Source organism: Myxine glutinosa, chromosome 5, assembly GCF_964187855.1.
Source record: "Myxine glutinosa chromosome 5, kmMyxGlut1.1, whole genome shotgun sequence".
NCBI lineage: Eukaryota > Metazoa > Chordata > Myxini > Myxiniformes > Myxinidae > Myxine > Myxine glutinosa.
In genome coordinates, this window is record NC_136265.1 from 80,831,211 (window position 1) to 80,854,878 (window position 23,668).

The 23,668-nt window shown below is 43.2% G+C and overlaps 1 protein-coding gene and 1 long non-coding RNA gene across 2 annotated transcripts; both read right to left on the minus strand.

Annotated features, from left to right (window-relative positions):
• Positions 1–5,743: 5,743 nt before the first annotated feature.
• LOC144892134 (uncharacterized) lies at positions 5,744–7,312 on the minus strand. Its single transcript, XM_078777359.1, has one exon. It carries the CDS (start codon positions 7,310–7,312, stop codon positions 5,744–5,746), a length of 1,569 nt encoding a protein of 522 aa, XP_078633485.1.
• Positions 7,313–19,442: 12,130 nt separating this feature from the next.
• Positions 19,443–22,263, minus strand: LOC144892318 (uncharacterized). The gene is made up of 3 exons (XR_013623509.1): positions 22,159–22,263; positions 21,644–21,706; positions 19,443–19,484 (listed from the first exon to the last, which is right to left on the minus strand). It is a non-coding gene; the product is annotated as an uncharacterized LOC144892318 (long non-coding RNA).
• Positions 22,264–23,668: the final 1,405 nt, after the last annotated feature.

A 23,668-nucleotide genomic window follows, 5' to 3' on the forward strand; every position in this document is an offset into this window, starting at 1 on the left:
GAGTTTGTTCCAGAGGCAGGAGAAAAGAGGAATGAAGGAGTGAAAGTGAGCAGAGAGTCTTGATTTTGGCAGTTTAACCATAAGAGGGTGGCAGGCAGATATTGTGCGACCTGTAGGAATATTTGGGGGACAGCAGACAGGGCTGGGGGAGCTCGGCCGGAGAGGAGTCGGTAGAAGACGGAAAGACCACCAACCTGCCTGCGGTGAGTAAGTGAAAGTCCCTCGGAGATAGCGTCATCGCGGGAGATTCCAATGATTCTGAACGCTTTGGTTTCAATAGCGTGAAGACGAGCTAGGTGTGAGGCAGGAGCACCAGCCCAGAGGGGAGAGCAGTATTCCATTGAGCTATGCATGAAATCCTTGTATGTGGTGAGGAGCTCAGGTGTGCCAAGGAAGGACTTCACATGATGGAGGATGCCCAGTCGGTGACTGGCTTTGGAGGCCAGCTTGGAAATGTGGTTTTCCCAGGAAAGATCATGGCAGATAGTGAGACCCAAAAGCTTGAGTGACAGAACTTCTTGGAGAGGATTGTTCAGAAAGTAGATAGTGGGGTTTTCCAGTTCGTCTTTTCGGAGAAACATAGTAAGAGTGTGGGATTTGTCAGGATTGAAAGACATGTTCCACTTGTTTGACCAGTCTGTGATTTTGTCCAGGTCTGCAGAGAGTGAGGTTGCTGCAGACTGCTGATTTGAGTGATGAGGTATGGAGCGACAGAGAGTGGAGTCATCAGCAAAGAGATAGACAGGATTTTCAAGAGAGTCGGAGAGATCATTGATGAAGACCAGAAAAAGCACAGGGCCCAGAACACTGCCTTGGGGAACTCCAGAAGGTTAAGTTTAAGGTTAAGTTTAAGTTTAAGGTTAAGTTTAAGGTTAAGTTTAAGGTGAAGTTTAAGGTTAAGTTTAAGTTTAAGGTTAAGTTTAAGGTTAAGGTTAAGTTTAAGGTTAAGTTTAAGGTTAAGTTTAAGGTTAGGTTTAAGGTTAGGTTTAAGGTTAAGTTTAAGGTTAAGTTTAAGGTTAAGTTTAAGGTTAAGTTTAAGGTTAAGTTTGAGGTTAAGGTTAAGTTTAAGGTTAAGTTTAAGTTTAAGTTTAAGGTTAAGGTTAAGGTTAAGTTTAAGGTTAAGTTTAAGGTTAAGTTTAAGGTTAAGTTTAAGGTTAAGTTTAAGTTTTTAGTTTAAGTTTAAGTTTAGAGTTAAAGTTTAAAGTATTTAAAGAGTATCTTAAAGAGTATCTTAAAGGGACAGGATGTATCTTAAAGTGCCTTAAAGAGTTTACTCCACTCACTTGCACCTAACGTCCTCACCTTTCCAAGTTGGAGCAAATGTTACCAAGAAATGTGGAGCTTCAAATAGTGAGGATGGATGGGCAAATTATCAAATATTCAAAGAAAAAGGGAAATGAGGCAGAAAACTGTTGCAAGACATTTATGGACACTATTAAGAAAAGCATGTTTTTGCAAAACAACAATCAAGGTACATCAAAGCATTTTCTACCATCTTCCACCCAGTGTTTTCACACAGCAGGAATTTCCAGTTCAAACCGATTATCATTGAAAGTGTCAAAGCAAATATGCACTGTCCACGTGAAAGTTGTGCGGTACACATTTCTTCGTAACTAGGCGAGTTTCCCTTTCAACACTACGTACTTATAATAGACATAAGTACCAAGAAAGTAATGCCCATTTACACATGTGGAGAAAAATAAACTCATTTGGCAAAGCATATATAAACTTGTTGGCCAGAAAACAATTCCCAGGGAAAATACTCCTGATCATGACCTGCTCAACCAAATACTCCTGCTCATGACCATTCACTTTTTTATTCTTGTCTGCACTCATGGGCCCATCCTTTTCTCGATCGACACTGGCATCCACCGAACTTGCTTACATCCTCTCGATCTGGGGTCTATCATCATAACAAATGGTCGATCATTCCATAACAGCCTCTCTTACATCCTTTCTGTTCTGTCTCTAAAGCTCCTTGCTGAGTGAGGTGTTCGTAAATTTCATCGGTAATGAATCCTGTTAAAAGTTTGTCTGCTGTTGTTAAGCATGTTATTGGTCTATACTTGTGGGGTAGATGGGTTTCATTCGATTTTGGGATGAGAACAGTGTTGCCTTCTGTGAACGATTGATCCATTGGCTGTTCCCCTTAGATGATTTCGTTAAGTTTTTGAGCGAAGTGAGGGTGGAGAGCATACAGTTGTTTTTACCAAAGGTTTGGTATTCCATCTGGGCCAAGGATTTTGTAGTTTGCCATCTTTGCAAACTGCTGTCTTGTGTTTTCTGCATCAATTTTTACTTGGTGCAATTCTTCGAGATGTTGTTTCTTCTCTTCCAGGTTACGGATCCAATCTGCTTCCTTGTTGTGTTCTCTTTCGTCCCTTTCCAGAATTTTTAAAGATCCTCTTTTTTAGGGGGAGTTTTGTTTCTTTCCCTAGTTCTCTGTATAACTTTTTTGGGTTGTTTTCAAACTGTTGATTTTGCTTTATTCTGTTGTTGGTCTCATCATGGTTCCCACCCCGCCTGCTATCTGTTATTTGGAGCTTAATATGGGCAGCAAATGGTTTTACCCATTGTTTTCGATATTTTATTTCTTTTTTTATTCGTCTGATTCGTTTATTGAGCTTTGGACTTCTGTTTCCCTTCTTGAATTGTTCTATTTGTCCCGTTACCTTCCTCAGTCGGTCTCTCTGCTTCTCCAGTCTCTGTTTCCATGGTGGCTTTTTGTTTCTGTTCAGATTATCAGATGTATCTTTTTTGTTGTGTTGTTATTGTATGAAAGATCGAGGCTCGTGTAAGAGCTAACCTCGTTTGCTCGTGTAAAATCACATGAAAACAAATTCACACATAAAACATACGAAAAAGGGAGCGGGAGACAAGATGGGGAGAGAGAGGTAAGCACAGAAGTACAACATTTGAGGGCAGGGTCATCGGGAGATCTGTGGGGGGGGAGAGGACAGGGGGAGCGGGAGCATGGGAAGGGGAGGGGGGAGGTGGTAGAGGTATAAAACACATAGACACAGCTAGGACTTCCAGGAAAGAAGTCGATATTTCAAAAAAGTGGATCTGGGGTGAATTAACGGAGGTAGAAAAGATCAAGGTTTTGGATGGAAGATAAGAGATGGTGGTGAACAGCTGTTTTAAAGACCTGGAGGGAGGAATAGGATTGAAGAAAGTGCGGGAGTTTGTTCTTGAGGCGGGAAAAAAGAGGAATGAAAGAGTGAAGGTGAGCAGAGAGTCTTGATTTTGGCAGTTTAACCATAAGAGGGTTGCTGGCAGATCTTGTGCGACTTGTAGGAATATTTGCGGGACAGAGAACAGACAAAGCTGGGGGAGCTAGGCCGGAGAGGAGTCGGCAGAAGACAAAGACCACCAACCTGCCTGCGGTGAGTGAGTGAAAGGCCCACGGAGTTAGCTTCATTGCTGGAGACTCCAATGATTCTGAAAGCTTTGTTTTCAACAGAGTGAAGCCAAGCGAGGTGTGAGGCAGGAGCACCAGCCCAGATGGGAAAACAGTATTCCATTGAGCTGCGGATGAAAGCCTTGTATGTGGTGAGGAGCTCAGGTGTAGCAAGGAAGGACTTCACATGATGGAGGATGCCCAGTCGATGACTGGCTTTGGTGGCCAGCTTGGAAATGTGGTTTTCCCAGGAAAGATCATGGCAGATAGTGAGACCCAAAAGCTTGAGTGACAGAACTTCTTGGAGAGGATTGTTCAGAAAGTAGATGGGAGGGTTGTCCAGCCGGTCTTTTCGGAGAGACATAGTGAGAGTGTGAGATTTGTCAGGATTGAAAGACATGTTCCACTTGTTTGACCAGTCTATGATTTTTTCCAGGTCTGCAGAGAGTGAGGAGGCTGCAGACTGCTGATTTGAGGGATGAGGTATGGAGTGACAGAGAGTGGAGTCATCATGCAAAGTGCAAAGAGATAGAGAGGATTTTCCAGAGAGTCGGAGAGATCATTGATAAAGACCAGAAAAATCACAGGGCCCAGAACACTGCCTTGGGGAACTCCAGCCTGAACAGGAATGGGAGAGGAGAGAAATCCATTCAGGCCACACGTTGACTACGACCAGAGAGGAAGTCCGCAAGCCATGCATGGAGATTTCCATGGATACCATAGGAGGAGAGTTTGGTGAGCAGAGCGGGGTGCCAGACCAAAGGCACGTGATATGTCAAGGGAGACAGCTTTAATTTCCTGTTTGACATTAAGGACCTCCATCCATTGTTGAGACAGCAGAAGCAGCATGCCCAGAGTAGGGTGACCTGGTCTGAATCCAAATTGATGATCAGAGATCAAGCCATTTGAGAAGAGGAAGGATTTGATATCCGAAGCAATGATGGATTCCATGACTTTGCTGATAATTGGGAGCAGGCTGATTGGTCTGTAGTTGCAAGGAGCTGTTTTCGCACATTTTTTGTGTAAAGTGGTAATGTTGGCCGATTTCCAAGCTGAAGGCAGATGACCTTGAGCAAAAGAGAGAGTGAAGAGAACAGAGAGAAGGTGTGAATGAGTGGCAGGGCAGGATTTTAGGACCCGTGGGCTGATGCCGTCTGGTCCAGTTGCAGAATTCTTTTTTTTGTGTTGTTCGCCTGTTATTTTCTCTTGCACATACAGTGCTACTGATTAGGTGATTTGAGGAGATTAAGTGACTGCTTGGTTTATTCTCCTTACTTGTATCTTCAGTTTTTTGTTGTTTTTTATTCGGTGAAGTTGCGGTCTTTGCCTAGATGATATTAGTCTGATTTCCTCTATTTTATTAGCCAACGCCTCTTCAGGTCTATGCCGTTTGCCGTCAACCTCCTCTTCCCTGTGATCTGTCTTTGATGGTCTAATTTGTTTTGTTTGCAAGGTGGTATTTGGGCTGAGTTAGTAACTTCAAGTTGTTCTTCCTTTAGAGGTGGTGCTGCTGCAGCATTTGCTTTTGTCAATCTTTGATCCATTTGTAGAATTTCCAATTTTGGTTCCCGATTCAATTCGCCAATCTGTTGTCCAATCTCTGTCTCCGTTATTGCAACTAAACTTGAAATCCCAGCCGCTTCTGCTCTCCTCTCTTCCTGTTCTATCTCCTGCTCAACACCAGTAAGTTCCGTCAGTTGCCCCCTTTCTTTGGGATTTTGGACTCTGGGAATCTCATCCCATGTGTACGTCCCCTCATTCCGTTTCGGCATTAGCGGTAGTGCGCCATCTCTAGGTGACCAATTATTTCTTATTGTCTCGTCAATTTCTTCCTCTCTTATTCTAAGTTCCTCTGTGAATATTTTCTGATGGATGAAATTGTTTTCCCTTGAATTTAGTGTTGTGCATTTAAAATTAACTTTGTCAGGACACATTCTTTGGAATATCTGTTCCCAAGTGTTCCCCCTTTCATTTCTCATGGGTTTTGCTCTGGCATACTCCATTGCCCACAATAAGATCCATTTTCCTTCTTTGTCCAGTTTTTTTACATTCATTTTAATTCTCTCTTCTTGGGTCATCCAATTCATGTCTTCAAATGCTTGCTGTCTTGCTTTTTTGTTATTTCCATTATTCTTTCCTGAGTGACATATTTTTCCTTCATTGATGCGACTGAATTGAGGTTCCCTAATGGAACTATTTCAATCTTGGCTGCCAGCTTTGTTTGTTTCAACTGGTTCATGAATCTTTCTCCTTCAGCGTTAATAACCCATGCTTCATGCGCAGCGTACAGTTTGCACTTGAGGATGATATCCTTCTCCTCCTCTAAGCTCCAGCTCTGTTCATTTAATCTTCTCCCATTTTTCTGGAACCTGGTAGTTGTGGGTTGTGGAACAGGCGACTCTCTCTTGTGTGAATTCTTTCATGTCTTTTCATTGTTGAGGAACGAACAAAATTCTTGTTGCAAACAGGACACTTGTGTGGCTTCTTTCCTGTGTGTATTATTTCATGTCGCTGCAAATGTGATGAATAAGCAAAATCCTTGTTGCAAACAGAACACTTGTACGGCTTTCTTCCACTGTGTATTTTTTTATGATGATACAAATGTGAGGAATGACCAAAATCTTTATTGCAAACAAAGCACTTGAAAGGCTTCTCTCCTGTATGTATTCTTTGATGATTCTTCAAACTTGACAAAAGATGAAAAGCTTTAAGACACACAGAACACTTATGTGGCTTCTCTCCAGTGTGTATTTTTTCATGCCTTATTAATGCTGATCTTTCAACAAATGCCGTAAGACACACAGAACACTCATAAGGCTTCTCATTTGTGTGCATTTTCTGATGTCGCTGCAAATGTGAAGAAGAAGCAAAATTCTTGTTGCAAACAGAACACTTGTGTGGCTTCTCTCCTGTGTGCATTTTTTTATGTTGATGCAAATATGACGAATGAGCAAAATGCTTACTGCAAACAGAACACTTATATGGCTTCTCCCCTGTGTGTATCCTTTGATGATTTATTAAAGTTGCTTTATGACCAAATGCATCAAGGCACACAGAACACTTGTAAGGCTTCTCTCCCGTGTGCATTTTTTGATGTTGATGTAAGTATGATGCATAAGCAAAATCCTTGTTGCAAACAGAACACTTGTAAGGCTTCTCTCCCATGTGTATTTTTTGATGATGATGTAAGTATGATGCATAAGCAAAATCCTTGTTGCACACAGAACACTTGTAGGGTTTCTTTTCCATGTGTATTTTTTGATGTTGACGCAAATGTGATGAAGAAGCAAAATCCTTGTTGCAAACAGAACACTTGTAGGGTTTCTCCCCTGTGTGCCTCCTTTGATGATTTATTAATGTTGATCTTTGAACAAATGCCTTAAGACACACAGAACACTTGTAAGGCTTCTCTCCCGTGTGTATTTTTTGATGTTGATGCAAATATGACGAATAAGCAAAATCCTTGTTGCAAACAGAACACTTGTAAGGCCTCTCTCCTGTGTGTATTTTTTGATGCCTTGTTAATGTTGCTCTATAAATAAATGCCTTAAGACACACAGAACACTTGTGAGGCCTCTCTCCCGTGTGTCTTCTTTGATGACTTATTAAAGTTGCTCGATAAACAAATGCCTCAAGACACATAGAACACTTGTAAGGCTTCTCTCCGGTGTGTATCCGTTGATGTTGATGCAAATGTGATGAATAACCAAAATCCTTACTGCAAACAGAACACTTGTATGGTCTCTTCCTTCCTTGTATATTCTTGAGAGTCTTTGCACAGCTTTTACAACTGCGGTTGGAAGGTGCGTTGCTAAACGTGTCAGTTTCTTGACAAACAGTCTGTGTCATGTGACGATTTAAAACTTCTGAGCAGAACAACTTAGAACAGTTGGAACAAGAAACGAGTTTCATTTGTTTCACTGAAACGACAAATCACAAAAAGCATTCAAAATTTACCAACACTTCAAAATGTTGGACAATTGATAATATTTCACTCAGATTAGATTAAACATTTGCTATATTTCTGTGCCTCACTCAATGGAGAAGCTCAATATCAAGGATTCAAAAATGGCAGAATTTTCCATTTTCAAAAATGTATCTGACAGTGACTGGGTAAACACAAGCTACCTTACCAGAGGTTATTCGATTATTCTTGCAGCGGAAAATGGCAAGGAGTGATGTGTGGTCCTTATTTATATTTTCTAAGGTCTCCCTTTATCCTCCTCAGAAAGTAATTCCAGATGCATAATTTTTCAGTCCAACATGACAAAGGAGGGACAGTAATTGAAAGGAAGAGAAGGTATAAGATGAAACTTTCACCAACTTATCCTCAGCAAGAGCAGAGTTTGTGCCTCAAACAATGATTTTCAAACCTTTGGCCTCTACAACCCAAGTGGAAAACGCATCAGCTTACTTGCAATCATCAGTAAATTACTGGAATCCATCATTCATCCGCAGCTTGATCGAGTACTGCTCTCCCCTCTGGGTTGGCGCCCCTGCATTATACCTTGCTCAGCTTGAGGCAGTGGAAACCAAGAGCTCCAATATTATTGGAATGACCCGCAATGAGGCAGAGGTTATGGGCCTCTTACTTTTCCATCACAGACAGGTCTTTGGTCTCTTTGTCTTCTACAATCTCATTTTTGGTCTTACATCCTCTGCTCTTTCCGTGCTCTTTCCGTGCTATATCCTATCCTCCCCTCCCCACACCCCCAGGTTTCTGCAGGATTCCTCTTTTCCCTTCAAACCTAGATGGTATTGTTATGTTTTTGGGCTATGGATGAAATACCTTAATTAAGTTCAGAATGTGTCGATTAAAATGCTCCGTATGCCGCGAAAAACCCATCTTGATGTATATAAGTAAGCCGTCTGTCCTGGTAAGAGCGTTTGTATATCGCCATGAGGGGCGTGGCTTCGTGTTAAGTAATTCTAGGGCTTGAAGATTAATTCCCCAGTGTGTAATTTGCCCCTGTAATCTTCCCTCCGTCCTTATTGCAATTAAAAAGCCGAAAAAAACCTATAACAAATGGACTCATTCGCTCACCACGCCGCCAGGTCCAACAAACCTGGCACATTTGCCGATCGTGCCAACCAGGTCCCACCTCACGGTCTTCGACTTCATCCGAACATTCGCGAAAGAGATTGGACTCTGCCCCCCACGACTCCCATGTCATTTTATTTTCAAGGAGTTTTCAAGGAGGCCATGCCCCAGCCTTCGTGATTGGTGGAGGCGTGATGGATGATGGGATAGCGCTCAGTGATTGGACAGTGTGTGACGTCATCGTGGAACATTCGAGAGTGAAGGGGAAAAAAAAAAAAGACGCAGTGGCGCCATCTTACTCACTCTTCTGGTCCTGGCTTTGATTGTGGGCAATCGCATTTCCTCCTTGTTCCAGCTTGGTCACGGGCATGTGGTCTTTGGTTCGTGTGCGCTCCTACAAAAGGGCTGGTGAGAAACAGCGGTTCAGGACAGTCGGAACGACAATGCACAGGATCGATGTCGGTGGTGGACTGGGTCCGCGTTGTGTTTCCTCTTGACGTTGAAGGGCACCACTCCGTGCCATTTTGTGTGTTTCCCGCACGGTGGTTTGGAGGCGACGAGCAACCGGCAAGCCTTACCAGCCATTTGGGGACACAAAGCTGAGTGCCGGCCGATTACCAAAGGATTATATATTTTCTTTTACTTTCGTTTTCCTCTTGTTTGGATATAGTCCAGATGCCAAACAGGCATTTCAAGGCAAAGCGTGCTTGAGCGTCATTATGAAGTTTTTTGGTCGATTCATTATCTCTGACCTATCCTGAAGCATAATCAGCCGGGTGCCAGATTGGCACCCTTGAGGAATTTTTTTTAGAGGCGAAAAACAAAATGGCCACCACGACTTTCCGATAAATTCTGTTTTTGCCAATATCTTCACTTCTAATGCACTTATAAAGACAATTTTGGTGTCTACTTCTAAACTTCTATGTTTTCATTGTCAAGGAATCCGATAATGATAAGATTAAAGGTGTATATATTAATCCTGTATCATATTTTCAAGATGGCCACCATTTCCCGATATAACAAGCGTTACGCCTAGGTCCCCCGTCGGGGAAGTGATGTGAGTTGACAAAGTGGAAGACGCAGAAAACATGCTATGATATGATATTTCGCTCACAAGGTTCAGACATACATGGAGGCGGCCATCTTGGATTTTGACATGGCGACCCAGTTTTCAATAGCATTCTTCCTTATGCCTAGATACACCCACACACCAGATTAGAAGTTGGTACTTCGCTTATTTCTCAAGATATTCTGCTCACAAGGTTCAGACATACATGGCGGCGGCCATCTTGGATTTTGACGTGGCGACCCAATTTTCAATAGGGTTGTTCCGTATGCCTAGATACACCCACACACCAGATTAGAAGTTGCTACTTCACTTATTTTTCAAGATATTTCGTTCACAAGTTTCAGACATATATATGGTGGTGGCCATCTTGGATTTTGACGTGGCGACCCAATTTTCAATAGCGTTCTTCCTTATGCCTAGATACAACCACACACCAGATTAGAAGTTGGTACTTCGCTTATTTTTCAAGATATTTTGCTCACAAGGTTCAGACATATATATGGTGGCGGTCATCTTGGATTTTGACGTGGCGACCCAATTTCCAATAGGGTTCTTCCTTATGCCTAGATACACCCACACACCGGATTAGAAGTTGGTACTTCGCTTATTTTTCAAGATATTCCGCTCACAATGTTCAGACATACATGGCATCAGACATACATGGCGGCGGCCATCTTGGATCTTGACGTGGGTTGCACCCACACACCAAATTCGAATGCGGTCCTTTGCTTACGCATGTACGCACGCCCGCACGCACGGACGGACGGACACACGGACGGAGGGAAAAAACATAGTCCCCCTTTCGCTCCGCCGTGCGACGGGGGACAAAAAAGGGGTTATGTTTGCATGGATGAGAAATATATATTGGGGAAGTAGCAGAGAAAATACTCCAATATCTGTTAGTTGCATTGGTAATTGTGCTGGCAGTAATTGTGGTAGCAGTCTGTATAAAAACTCTGGTGACAATTGGGTTAAAAAATTGATTATGTCCACCTGTGAATTGTGAAGTTTGAGCACCTGTGAATGAAATGAGATATTTTGTTAGTAAAATATGAAAGTAAGTTTGATGAAAGAAGACGAATAATTTGAAAGTTACAGTAATGATTGATTTTCTTCTCACCTTGTGGTGAGAGGACCACATGATCGTGCAAATGTTGATTAAATACATGATAAGCTTTGAGATTTCTGAGTGATATAATTTTGGATATTTTTTTTTGTTTTTGTTTTTTTGTATACTGAATCGAGGCTCGTGAAAGAGCTAACATTTACTTCACAAACAAATCAACCAGACAAACAAAATATATAAAAAGAGGGAGCGGAAGACAAGATGGGGAGAGAAGGGGAAGCACACAAACACAACATTTGAGAGCAGGGAGATGTGTGGGAGGTAGAGGGCTTGGGGGGAGGAGGCATGGGTATGGGGGGGGGGGGGGGGTGGGAGAAGTATAAAACACAAGGACACCAAGGACTTCCAGGACAAAAGTTGGTATTTCAAAAAAGTGGAAAATTTACTGCGTGGAAAAGTGGAAACAAAAAAAAGTTTTGTGAGGAAAAAGGAAATTTACAATTTTTGAAGATTTATTTAATACATTCAAATGTACTTTTGAGCCTGGTGTTGGCTTAGCGGTTATGGTGCCGGCTTAGAATCCTAGGATCCTGGGTTCGAATCCCGATCGATCGCTGAATTAACACCAGGTGTGTTGACTCAGCCTGTCATCCTTCTGAGGTCGGCAAATTGAGGACCAGTTCACTGGTAATTCCCTGTGTTGCAAGAGGCGACTAACAGGGTTGGTGGCAGGAAGGGCATCCGGCCATAAAACATTGCTTCAAAAAGGGGACAACGGTGGCCAAAAAAGGCCAACCCCTACTCTGCGGGGGAAAATTGCCTCTAAAGGTGGTTCTTCTTCTTCTTCTATTCATATGTACTTTGTTTATGCTTGAAACGTGTACACCCCTGATTTCATGTTTTGTTCGGGTGTTACACATGAAATAAATAATCTTTCAAATGTTCTCGGGGAACCTGTGAACCAATGTAAATTGTTATAAGGCAGAACATAATCGGAATATTAATTACATCGTCAGTTATAATGTGTTAATTCCATGTTTTTAAATGATTCTGCTTGATCCAGTGTGTCGGAAACAGGCTCTGGTGTGATTAAATGAAAGAGGAGAATAACCCACTTGTAAGATTCGAAATTAGGCTTTTGGAAGAGTTGCTGGAGATTAAGATCAGTGAATTTGGCTCAAGATGAAATTATTATGGCATGTACCTCCAAAACATGGAAAGACACCTTCCTTTGGAAAATTGATAATTGTGGTTAAAAAAATGATATCACCTACCCCCGCAGGAGTTTCAAGTGACCATTTGCCTGAACCACTGTTATATGTGGGTTGAAAGTGACCACCTGCTTCAGTAAACATCCATCATGTCAGCACCTGTTTTGGAGCTCACATCAACAGCCAAAGTTTCTTCTTCCATTGGCATAGCAACTTGCAGGTCCTGCCTGATGTTCCAGCATGACATCGTGACTCTGCTGATTGCCAAAAGGAGGATGAGTCCTGGATGGGACTGCTGGCCTGAGCTGGACACTGGGCCTTCATGGCTCCACTGGTTGTTCCTGGTGTGCACCATGGATCACCTGGACATCATGATCCTGGAGCCTTCATCGATGCACCTCCAGCTTTGGTCCATACCTCACACAATTCTGCTGATTGAGCGGGATTTGTCCAGTTCCTCACACTCTCTGCTTGAGGGCAGGTCAGATGAAACTGGATGGCAGCCTTGGTGAAGATCTGCTAACACTTGTTGTAAGAATGGCAGTGATGCTGCATGCTGTGCAGGGTCATTTTGTGATCTTGCCCATCTGCAACCATATTGGTGATTCAACACGCAATGGCTTGTGTGCTGCTGAAACGTGGCAGATTGTGCATTGCAAGCACAGAGAAGATTGTGACCTGTGCCTGGTTCCTCAAGCACATGAGATATTGGGTCACTCTTTGATGACAGGAGCACAGAGTTTCAGCGTTCATCCTGCCGCAGAGCATCACACATGAATAATCGCCAAATGTTAAAGGTGTCAGAAATGGATGATGTTGATATTGTCACCCAGATTGTGATGGAAATGAGAAGGGAAAATAGTAACTTTTATCGTGAACTGAAGTATTTTGTGCATTTGTATGAGGTGAAAACTTGTTTACAACCTCATATTTCACCAGGAAGTGGATCACTTGAATGAAAGGCTCCGCAACAAACTGAACTCTTAACGACGGAGGGATTCAACATGCAAGACGACGCCGAATAACAATCAAACTTTTCCATCAGGATGGTGCATGCATGCCTTAGGCCTGTCACACTGGATCGTACGATTTCTGGATCGTGCGATTGATGGCAATCTGGCTGAGGTACGACCAATCGTCAATGTTTGCTATGCTCTCCATTTGCGATCGCAAACAGCGATTGGTCTTAGGGATCATCGTACGATTGGTGGTACGCATGGTTGTGCGATCACCAACGATTGGAGAAGATCGATCGCAAGATCAATCGTAGGTAATCGTGCAAATAGTGGTGGTGATCAGCGACCAATCGTACGGTCAATCGTGGCGACTTGCGACCACTCGGACAATCAATCGTGGCGACCTGCGAACACTCGCACTACCGATCGTGAGGTTGAACGACAGGTGGCACCACCAATCGTCAGGTGGTAGGACCAGTAGCACGACCAATCGTGCGACTACTTGACCCGCGATCATGCACGACTGGTGGTGCGTCCATGCGCGACTGGTGGTACGACCATGCGACCATGTAAGACCTGTCTGCGACCTCTTACGATTTGGAATCGCAGGTCAGAAGTTTTGAACATGACCATCGACCTTGCTGCGACTGATTTTGCTCTGGCAATCACCCACGACCTCTGCAACCAGTCGCACGCTCTTTCTACGATTTGCCCACGATTCACAAAATTTTCGGTCGCAGCTAGGTCGTAACCTGATCGCAGGCCCGGTGTGACTGGGGCTTTAGGTAGAGGTGAATTAGACACCCAGATCCAAAAATAAAGGGTCTATTTTTATTTGGTTGCCCAGAGGGAAAAAGCGGGGACTGTGGAAGTCTATTTTTTAATGATGATGACTGAACACACATTGTTTACATATAAAGTCTGCAAGAACATCAGAGGCCTACACATATTCATCAATCAAAGGCGTGCCTTCTAGATGGATCTACGTGGGAGATGCAGGTGGACTTGCACCAGAAGCTAGCCTTTCCAGATATTGTGCATACAACCCTTCGGCCAGATGTTGTTATCTGGTCAACTCAGCGAAAGATCATCATCGTGATAGTTAGCAGTCCCATGGGAAGAAGGCTGCGAGGAGGCCTATGAGAGGAACAGTGCCAAGTACGCCGAGCTGATGGAGAGGTGTCAACAGAGGGGCTGGAAGACATGACTATTCCCTGTGGAGGTGGACTGTCATGGATTCCCTGCGCAGTCATTTTAGAGGATGTGCCAAATGATAGGTATTCGAGGAAGGCAGAGGAGGACAGTTATACGCAGACTAGGAGAGCAAGCAGGGAGGGCGTCATGCTGGTTATGGTATCGTCGCGAAGATCCCCATTGGAAGCCGCATAAAGACAAATGGGTCGAAACGTCCAGTGACAGTTGGCAACCATCTGATGATGTCAGCGGTGAAACAACGAGGGTAGTACGACGAGCAACCGGGGGGCATACAACTCCCAGAAGTCAGACGATACAAGCCTGACCAGAGTACGAACAGACACCATCATCGGTAAGTGGATTATTATATCATGTATATGAAATGACTGCAATCAAACGTATATCATTCTTCACCTGAAGTAACATAAAATGGCTCTACATTAAAATTTCTGTTTGCAAATGTCCCTATATATAACACACAACTTATAGATTGTATTCTTCAGTCCGTTTTTACGGATTTGAAGAATGTTTTTTGGGTGTAAATTACCCTCAAAATGCACTGGCACAGGGAAACTCTCCACAAGCGCACAGCCTATCAATTAAATAATTAATGACAGCCAGCAATGAAAAATATTCAACCTTCCCCAAGCTGGGCAAGTTGAGCATTTTGCATGAAAATTACACATTTTTTACATATTTTCCCAATTATCTCGACAGGTAGTGAACAAATTTCCTTTTAGTTTACTTTGAAATATGCCAAATGACATACTGAACATATCTTATGTAGGGTGCATGTGCCTCAGACCAGCCGATTAAAAGTTACGGCCAAATTTATGAGATATGAAAATTGATGAAATATGAAAATGGCGGCCATTTTATGGGTTTAGCTACCGAATTCAAATGTCCATCACATTTTTTCATACAGGCAATATGTAAGGCTAACTGAAAAATATAGTGGCGATTTGCCCTCTTTTTTGGTAGTCAAATTTTATCTGGCTCATGGACTAATGCGTGGAGATTTCCATGGATACCATAGGAGGAGAGTTTGGTGAGCAGAGCTGGGTGTCAGACCGTATCGAAGGCACGTGATATGTCGAGGGAGACAGCTCTGATTTCTTGTTTGGCATTGAGGACCTCCATCCATTGTTGAGACAGCAGAAGCAACATGTCCAGAGTAGAATGACCTGGTCTGAATCCAAATTGATGATCGGAGATCAAGCCATTGGAGAAGAGGAAGGATTTGATATCCGAAGCAATGATGGATTCCATGACTTTGCTGATAATTGGGAGCAGGCTGATTGGTCTGTAGTTGCAAGGATCTGTTTTTGCACATTTTTTGTGTAAAGTGGTAATGTTTGCTGATTTCCAAGATGCTGGCAGATGACCTTGAGCAAAAGAGAGGGTGAAAAGAACAGAGAGAGGGTGAGATAGAGCGGCAGAGCAGGATTTTAGGACCCATGGGCTGATGCCGTCTGGTCCAGTTGCAGAATCAGAGTCGAGGTTTGACAAAAAACTTCTCCACCTTGTCAGGAGAGAAGGACACAGAGTCCAGGAGCAGTTGGGTTCGACTGGGTAAGGTGGGAACAGAGAGAGATGGGTTTGGGACACAAGATTTTGAGGCAAACACAGAGTTGAGGCATTCAGCTTTGTCACGTGCGGTGTCAACTGTGTACCCTTTTGAGGTAAAGAAGGGGATGGAGGAGGAACAAACACCAGAAACGGATTTGACCAGATGCCGTCAGGATTTCGAGGAAGGAGACAGGTTTGAGATTTCAATCTTGAGTGTGGAGAGATAGTGCTTCCTGGCACTCCTGAGGGTAGACACACACTTGTTCCGAGCTTGGTGGAAGGAACTGAGATTTCCTTCAGTTGGATTTGCCTTCCAAGAGGCAAAGGCAAGTTGTTTCAGGGCAACTGCTTCACCACAAGATTCAGTGTACCATGGATGGGAGGAAGGGTAAGACAACTGAAGACGAGATGGGATAAATCTGTGCATGAGAGAGAGCAGTTTGCTTTGGAAGAATTCCCAGGAAGAATTGATGTCAGAGGCAGTAGAGATGGGAGACCAGTCCAGATGATTGATGGCTGCTTGAAGACCGTGACAGTCAGCCTGAGTGAAATGTCAGATTCGTCGGCGCTGAGGAGACTCTCTGAGAATGGCCAGAGAGATGTCCACTTTGACAAGCACATGATCAGAAGAACCGATTGGAGCAGAAGAAGAGCAGCAGACATTTGCAGGGAAGTTAGTCATAACCAATTCCAGAAGAGAAGATACTCCATTGACTGAGATCTGGGTCGGGAAATTGACAGATTGTTGACAGAGATCTCACAAGATTTGAGTTGAACAGATGACTCAGAAAAGTTAATCCCCCCCTTGAAAAGTTAATCAGTGGAGAAACATATCGTACTTATCATCGCCAAGGAAGTGACATTGTAGAATCACCATGACACTGTGATGGTTGTTGTAGTGAATGAAGACCGTTGTTCAGCAATGAATAGGCCTGAATGAAACCATTCATTGCAGCGATCCTTCGTTTAGCGGTGGATACCTGCATATGCATAAGGAGGAAGACAATTGGTTTCAGGTAGTTTATAGTTCCATATCTTTTCGGCATATCTCGCAGCATTGCGAGTTGGACAGGTGACCATGACAGGCTATGATCTGCTCATGGTCACCTATCTTTTCCACATATCTCATGGGATTATGAGTTGAACAGGCTATTGGGATGGGTGATGAGATGGTTTGAAGGCTTGGAGTGGGGAGAGAATCGACACCCTTTGGAGGTAGGGGAAGTTGAGGACTTGGAGCCATATTATACGAGCCTCATACATTATATAGAATTTCCATTGGTCCCTGCTAGTTATTATTATGAACTAGCAAAAGTACCCGGTGTTGCCGAGTAACAATGAGTCGCTTCCTGACAGGAATATGAAGGGAGGCGGGGAGGAGAGGAGGGAGGGAGAGGCGAGGATGGAGTGTCGGGGGTAGGGAAGTGGATGGGGAGGAGGGAGAGAGAGGGAACGGGGAGGGGGGAATGGAGGGGGGAATGAAGGGGGAAGGAGGGAAGAGAAAGGGGGAAGGAGAGGGGAAGAGAGGAGGAGAAGGGGAGGGGAAGGGAAAGGGGGAGGGAAAGGGGGAGGGAAAGGGGGAGGGAAAGAGGGAATGGAAAGGGGGAGGGGAAGGGGGAGAAGGGGGAAAGAAAAGGGAGAAGGGAAGGGAGAGGGAGGAAGGGAGGGGGAGGGAGGGGAGGGTTATTATAGCGCACAAAAATGTTAGTCAATAAAAAAATGGGTACGTAAAAACAAAAAGGGAGCTCTGTCTACTGTCATGCCATGGCTTGCAAAAGCAGCCTGAATAGCGTTCACCAAGTGGTGATTAATCATATTTAAAAAGGGTGTTATAGCACACCCAAACTTCCCCGGCCTTGTGACTAATTAATTAAGTACACAGGTATTTCTGTCTTAATTTGTAGAGCCCTCGGCAAGCAGCTTAACCACCCCAGCAAGCGATAGCAAGCTGATTGCTTCTCGTTGAAATGGCCAAGGAATTTAAAAAACAGATCGCAGGTACAGTGGAGTCAGTGGCGTATCGAGGAAAAATGACACTCGGGGCGAGATATCAAATTTCCGCCCCCTCTTAACTCACATGCTTAATTAAATACAAAGTCTAATGAAATAATTTTAGTGCAAATCAAATTAAGTGCAGTACATTTACAAATAAACAGTGACACTTTTGTTTTCTGCCTTTCTAAATGGTCATTTGCTTCCATGCGCCACGGGAAAATCGTCTTCAGAAGTGTAAATAGATGAGAGATACAAATGATACAACAAAACAAATTTGCCCCCCCCCCCTCCTCCCCCAAAAAGGGGTCATATGAAACACCACCCGGAGAGATTTTTTAGCAAATGTACACTTTTTTAGCCTGTCCCGTGCGCAGTAGGAGACGGGGTTTTGCAATCACTTCTGTGCGTGTGTGTGTGTGTCCATGTGCGTGTGTGTCCGTGTGTGTGTCCGTGTGTCTGTGTATGTCCGTGTGTGTGTGCAGTGTCTGTGTCATGGCTGTAACCTTTTTAACATTTGAGTTTTCTCATCAAATTTTTAACAAAGCTTTATTATGAGGATTTGGAGAAGGCAAATTAATAATTTTGTCAAAAGGTCAAAGGTCAGCATCACATAAAATCATCAATTTTCATGCAATTGACATGAAATTTTAAGAATTTGCATATTGGGTCAATTGATTTGTTAACCAATCAAAAGCTAAAAGCAGATTGGTTTTTATATCTAAAGCTCAAAGGTCAAAGCTGCAAAAAATCATCAATTTTCATTTTGTATTTTTTTTAAACTGTGCTATTTTGAGCATACGGAAGAAGAAGAAGATGATGTCTGAATACAAACGAACGTGGACAGGCTTTGCATTTTCAGATGCTTTCTGGTTTAGCAGTTGGAGCTGCTGTTTAGCTCAATTCCACTGTTTAAATTTTGAAATTCTGTTCAGGTTAAGTTTGTGGAGCACATTGCATTTTAGTTTGCAAACGTTGTGCGGAAATAAAATAAAGGCACGAACATCGCCATGTTGGGACTCTATGTACAGGGACCGACATCCTCCTTCCCGTTCCCTCTTTCCCTGTCCCCCCACCCCCCCACTCCACCCTCATATAACTCTCCCTCCAAAACCCCTCCACCCCCATACAACTCTCTCTTACCCCGTCCTACCCCTCCCAATGGCCGACCAAAAGTGCCTTCCACATTCTCTTTAATCTTATTCTTCCGTCCAGGTTTTCAAAAGTGCTGTCCACCACCATCTCGGATCATCCCCCATCCAAAACCATGATCTTTTCCACCCCAGTTAGCTCTCCCCAAGCCCATCTCTTTGCAACTTTCCTGTTTTTCCTTCCTCAGGGTTTGCTTTCTGTGTTCTTCTTGTCCTCCCCTTGTGTTCTCTCACAATGCTCATTCTTCTCCACTTCCCTTATCTTCAAATTCTCTCTCTCAATTTGTCTGTCCCTCAACAAACAAAAAAAATCACAGAAACAATCCAAGAAATGATGTGGATTTTCACTGAAAAGTCTCCAGAAAACGATCTTAGATGGTAAAGGAAAAGGTCCAGACTTCAGACTTGTCAAGTCTCAGTAATCTCAATTGGTTTGTTATTTACAGTTCACAGAGTGAATTGGTGAAATAAAGACTTTCAAACTTTAGCTTCTTGTGTAAAGTACATAAATATCTGTGGATTTCAACTGCAACCAATATCCCTTGTCTCGTTTACATAAAAACTGCCCGCGTGTGGAAACACGAAATGCATCTACAATTCTACAAGGATTGGAAATAAATAATTTCTTTGGGGAAATAAAAAACGCAATGTGATTTTGACATCTACAGTGTAGTGTTCTCTGTGTAACTCGGCTTACCTTCGAGCAGCTGATCAGCTTTGCTTGTCTCTGCCGGAGGAGAATCACATGGTTCCTGCTTCATATGCTCAGAGCACAAAGCATCCTGAGAGGTCTGAAGAGAGTTACTCTGGAAGGTTTCCATCTTCACCAGAGGAGCTTCATCTGGAAACCACGTGACATTGTGTTGCATGGACAAAAGGGATAAATGAGTGAATCCAATGAAAACAAGCGTTACGCCGAGGTCCCCCGTCGGTGAAGTGATGTGAGTTGACAAAGTGGAGGACGCAAGGCGGCCATCTTGGATTTTGACGTGGCGGCCCAATTTTCAATAGTGTTCTTCCTTATGCGTAGATACACCCACACACCAGATTAGAAGTTAGTAGTTCATTTATTTTTCAAGATATTCCGCTCACAAGGTTCAGACATACATGGCGGTGGCCATCTTGGATTTTGACGTGTCGACCTAATTTTAATAGGGTTCTTCCATATGCCTAGTTGCACCCACACACCAAATTCGAATTCGGTCCTTCGCTTACGCACGGGAAAACCATAGTCCCCCTTTCGCTCCGCGGTGCGACGGGGGACAAAAAAAGAAAGTTTTGCAAGATAATTTGGTCAAAACCCAAGCAAGCATTGTCACAAAAAGAAATGTCTCATCCTCAATCCATTTATCATCTGACAAGGTAAAAATAGAATTCTCATTTAACTTACGACTTTGATATCTCAATTTAACAATGACAAACGAAAAAGGAGTGAAACAAGTCGAGCTACAAAATACACCGCCCCATGCCAAATAAATAAATAACATATCCTTCAGGTGTGACATTGTCTGGGCACCTTTGGCACCTGCCAATGCCGCCGTGCAGCACATATAGACAGTATTGGGAGGGAGAGGTGTACAACAATTGATTGATTCAATGATTAATTCGGTAATCAAAATAAATATAAAAAAATCGTAGAATAATTAATTTGTTCATCAATTGGCTAATAGCATACCTAAACGACCGCTGCTTCATCCAATGAAAAAAATAGCGGAGTTATAGCGTAGTTATTCGTAGTTATTTCCGATCAATTTTCATCTACAGTGTAGTTATTTCCTTATTGAATGTTTCGAGGAAGCGTGAACGCAGGTGGAAGAAAATCTCGCTGAAGTGTGTCCATCTCAGATAGATTCTGAGCAGGATTGTGGATTTATTTGTGTGTCAAACTAGTCTTCTCAAAGGAGCTTCCCTTACCTCTCTTCAAATAGCACCACAGCTGACCACTCGTTAGATGGCTGAATGGCTCAATTCTGATTACTTCCAAATCATGTGTCCCCCAGCCTCTCACTCTCTGTACCCTTCCTTCCCCGTCATACCCAACTGGTCCTGGACTCTGTCTTTTGCACCTGAGAAGGTGGATAAGATTCTTTCATCCCTCGACTCTGACTCTGCTCCTGCACCAGACGGCATCAGCTCACGTGTCCTAAAAACCTGGCCTGCTGCTCTTGCACATCCTCATTCTATCCTTTTCACCATTCATTTTGTGTGGGGTCATCTTCCATCTTTTTGTAAACCTGGCAACATCACTGCATCACATAAAAGGTGCAAAAACTTATCCCCTTACCTGCAGACCTTCAAGCTTACTTCAACTGCAGACCTCCAAGCTTACTTCCAATCACCAGCAAGGTCATGGAATCCATCATCACAGTTGACATCAAATCCTTCCTCGTCTCCAATGGCCTGATTTCTGAACACCAGTTCGGATCCAAACCAGGTCACGGTACATTGGACTTGCTCCTTCAAGACAGCTGTTCACCAACATGATCTCCAATCCAAAACCTGGTCTTTTTCTGGCTTTGGAAACCCCGCACTCACCCACGCCAATTCCTCCTTCCCAATTTCCAGTTTCCCCTCCTGAGAGTTTCTTTCTGTATCCATCTTGTCCACCTCGTGCATCCTCTCCTGCCTCCCATTCCTCCCCACACCCATTGTTTGTCCGCCTCACTCTGTCTTGGTCTTCGGCTCTGCTGTTGGTCTCCACTATTGCTTTTGTCCTGTTGTGTCCGGATTTGTTCAGTGTACTCGTCCTAGCTCCTCCACAAGCTTCAACTATGCATACAAAAACAAATCTGAACAGTGTTGTGGTTTAACATGTCGGAGATGTTCATTTGGATAAATACTGCACTGATGAAATGGACACTTCCATAATGGGAAACACAACAGGTACCAAATATAACGGAGCAAACTGTTTATATTCTGTAAGCAAAGTGTATTGTTATCATTAAAGTTGAACATTAACAGCACCATTGTTGTTATTGTGGTTGTTGCTCAAACCTTTGATAAACGAGGAGTTATCATCAACAAACTCGGACTCCACCTTCACTTTCACAATAACATCTGAAAATAAAAACATCACATTCAAACTCAACTTTAAGCAATACTTCTGAAGAAAATCATCATCACAATCGATATCCAGAAAATTTTCACTTTTCAATTCCCTGAAAAAGATATTTTTGAAACGACTTGAAAGAGGAAACACTTAAACTTCTCTCACACCTCGTCCATTAACGAATCTGCTCTCGGGAATCAAAATGTCCGCTCGAGCTTCGATTACAACGAAGGGGATCGATTAACCGGTTCAGGACATCGACACGATCTTGGAAGAGGAAACCCGATCAGGATCTCGACACGATCTTGTACGAAGAAACCAGATCTGGAGATCGACACGATCTTGTACGAGGGAACCCAGTCCGTAGGCCTACATGGTGTGATTCTCCGTCTAAATTATTATTTATTTAAATAGTACACAGCACGGACCCCGCACGGGAACGAACAGCACGTACCGGAACCGGATCCAGACTCCTCATCCCCGGGAGAACGTCCCGGACTGACCCCGTTTCCTCCATCGGAGCCGCTCCTACATCCCGGGGGGTTCGTTCTGTGCTCCACCATGGCCAAATCTCCCTTCATAGCGTACAGTACGAGGTACAGTGTAATACAGTACGTGGGGTACAGTGTAATACAGTACGTGAGGCACAGTACAACTATAATACAGTACCACAGGGTTCAACACAAACAAACAACACCGTGAGTGAAGTTCGAGTGAGTGAACTCCGTGTTCTCAATCAATCTCTGAATGGAGTTAATTCATCAATTCGAATCCGCAGATTCGTCACAAATCGAACACTCCCTTAAAAACATCCAAGGGGATGTTTTAAAACGAAATGATAAGTGGGATTCTGGATCGAACCAGGGCTCCCTTTGTATTATTAGTTCACCCGCTCACTGTGGGAGCGGCAGGCGGAGAGGGGGTTTAGATGTACCATGGTGCACTATTAGAAGCGGCCTTGGAACATGCGTGACATTAAAACATGTTAAACTAGAACGGGCACTCGGTAGAGCGCATACCTTCGCCGCAGCTACTTTTGTTGCCAAAATAAAAGACTACAAGATCTGTGTAGCAAAGCCACACCTACGTTGTCATGCGGGAAGATTTGTTTCAAATTAAACCATTCTATCCCGCCAAAAGTTTGATATTGTAATCACATCCATGTGGTGGTATTCGTCTGTTAATATGCCTCCCCGATTGACAAATCTGCAATTTGAATTTCATTTGAGGTTGAAATGATTGCGGGAGATCGCGTTATAGTGATGACGTCTTGGATGGACATCCTCTTCTTCAGTCGCTCATAACTTTGAGTGAAATACGATCGAGTTAAAAATAGTCAGAATTTGAGCAAATCTGTTTCATTCGTTTGTTAATATGCCTCATCTCTTGACAAATCTGCAATTATAATTTTTTTTGAGGTTGAAATGATCGCGGGAGATCGCGTTATAGTGATGACGTCCTGGATGGACATCTTCTTCTTCAGTCGCGCATAACTTTGAGTGAAATACGATCGAGTTAAAAATAGTCAGAATTTGAGCAAATCTGTTTCATTCGTTTGTTAATATGCCTCATCTATTGTCAAATCTGCAATTATAATTTTTTTTGAGGTTGAAATGATCGCGGGAGATCGCGTTATAGTGATGACGTCCTGGATGGACATCTTCTTCTTCAGTCGCTCATAACTTTGAGTGAAATACGATCGAGTTAAAAATAGTCAGAATTTGAGCAAATCTGTTTCCCAAAATCTAATCAAATGTGTCCCGTATAATAACCAATCATCCCACCAAATTTCATGCAATTCGGTTGAATACTTTTTGAGTTATGCGATTAACATACACACACACAGACATACAAATAAATACACAGCGATCAAAACATAACCTTCCGCTTTTGCGAAGGTAATCAGGTCATTGAAAACACATGAATATTACGGTATGCCATTATCATTAGTGTTGTTATTAACTTTGTAA

What these genes read in the sequence shown, in the direction of transcription:
- LOC144892134 (XM_078777359.1), bottom strand. Translation starts at nt 7,312, where the DNA reads ATGAAACTCGTTTCTTGTTCCAACTGTTCTAAGTTGTTCTGCTCAGAA.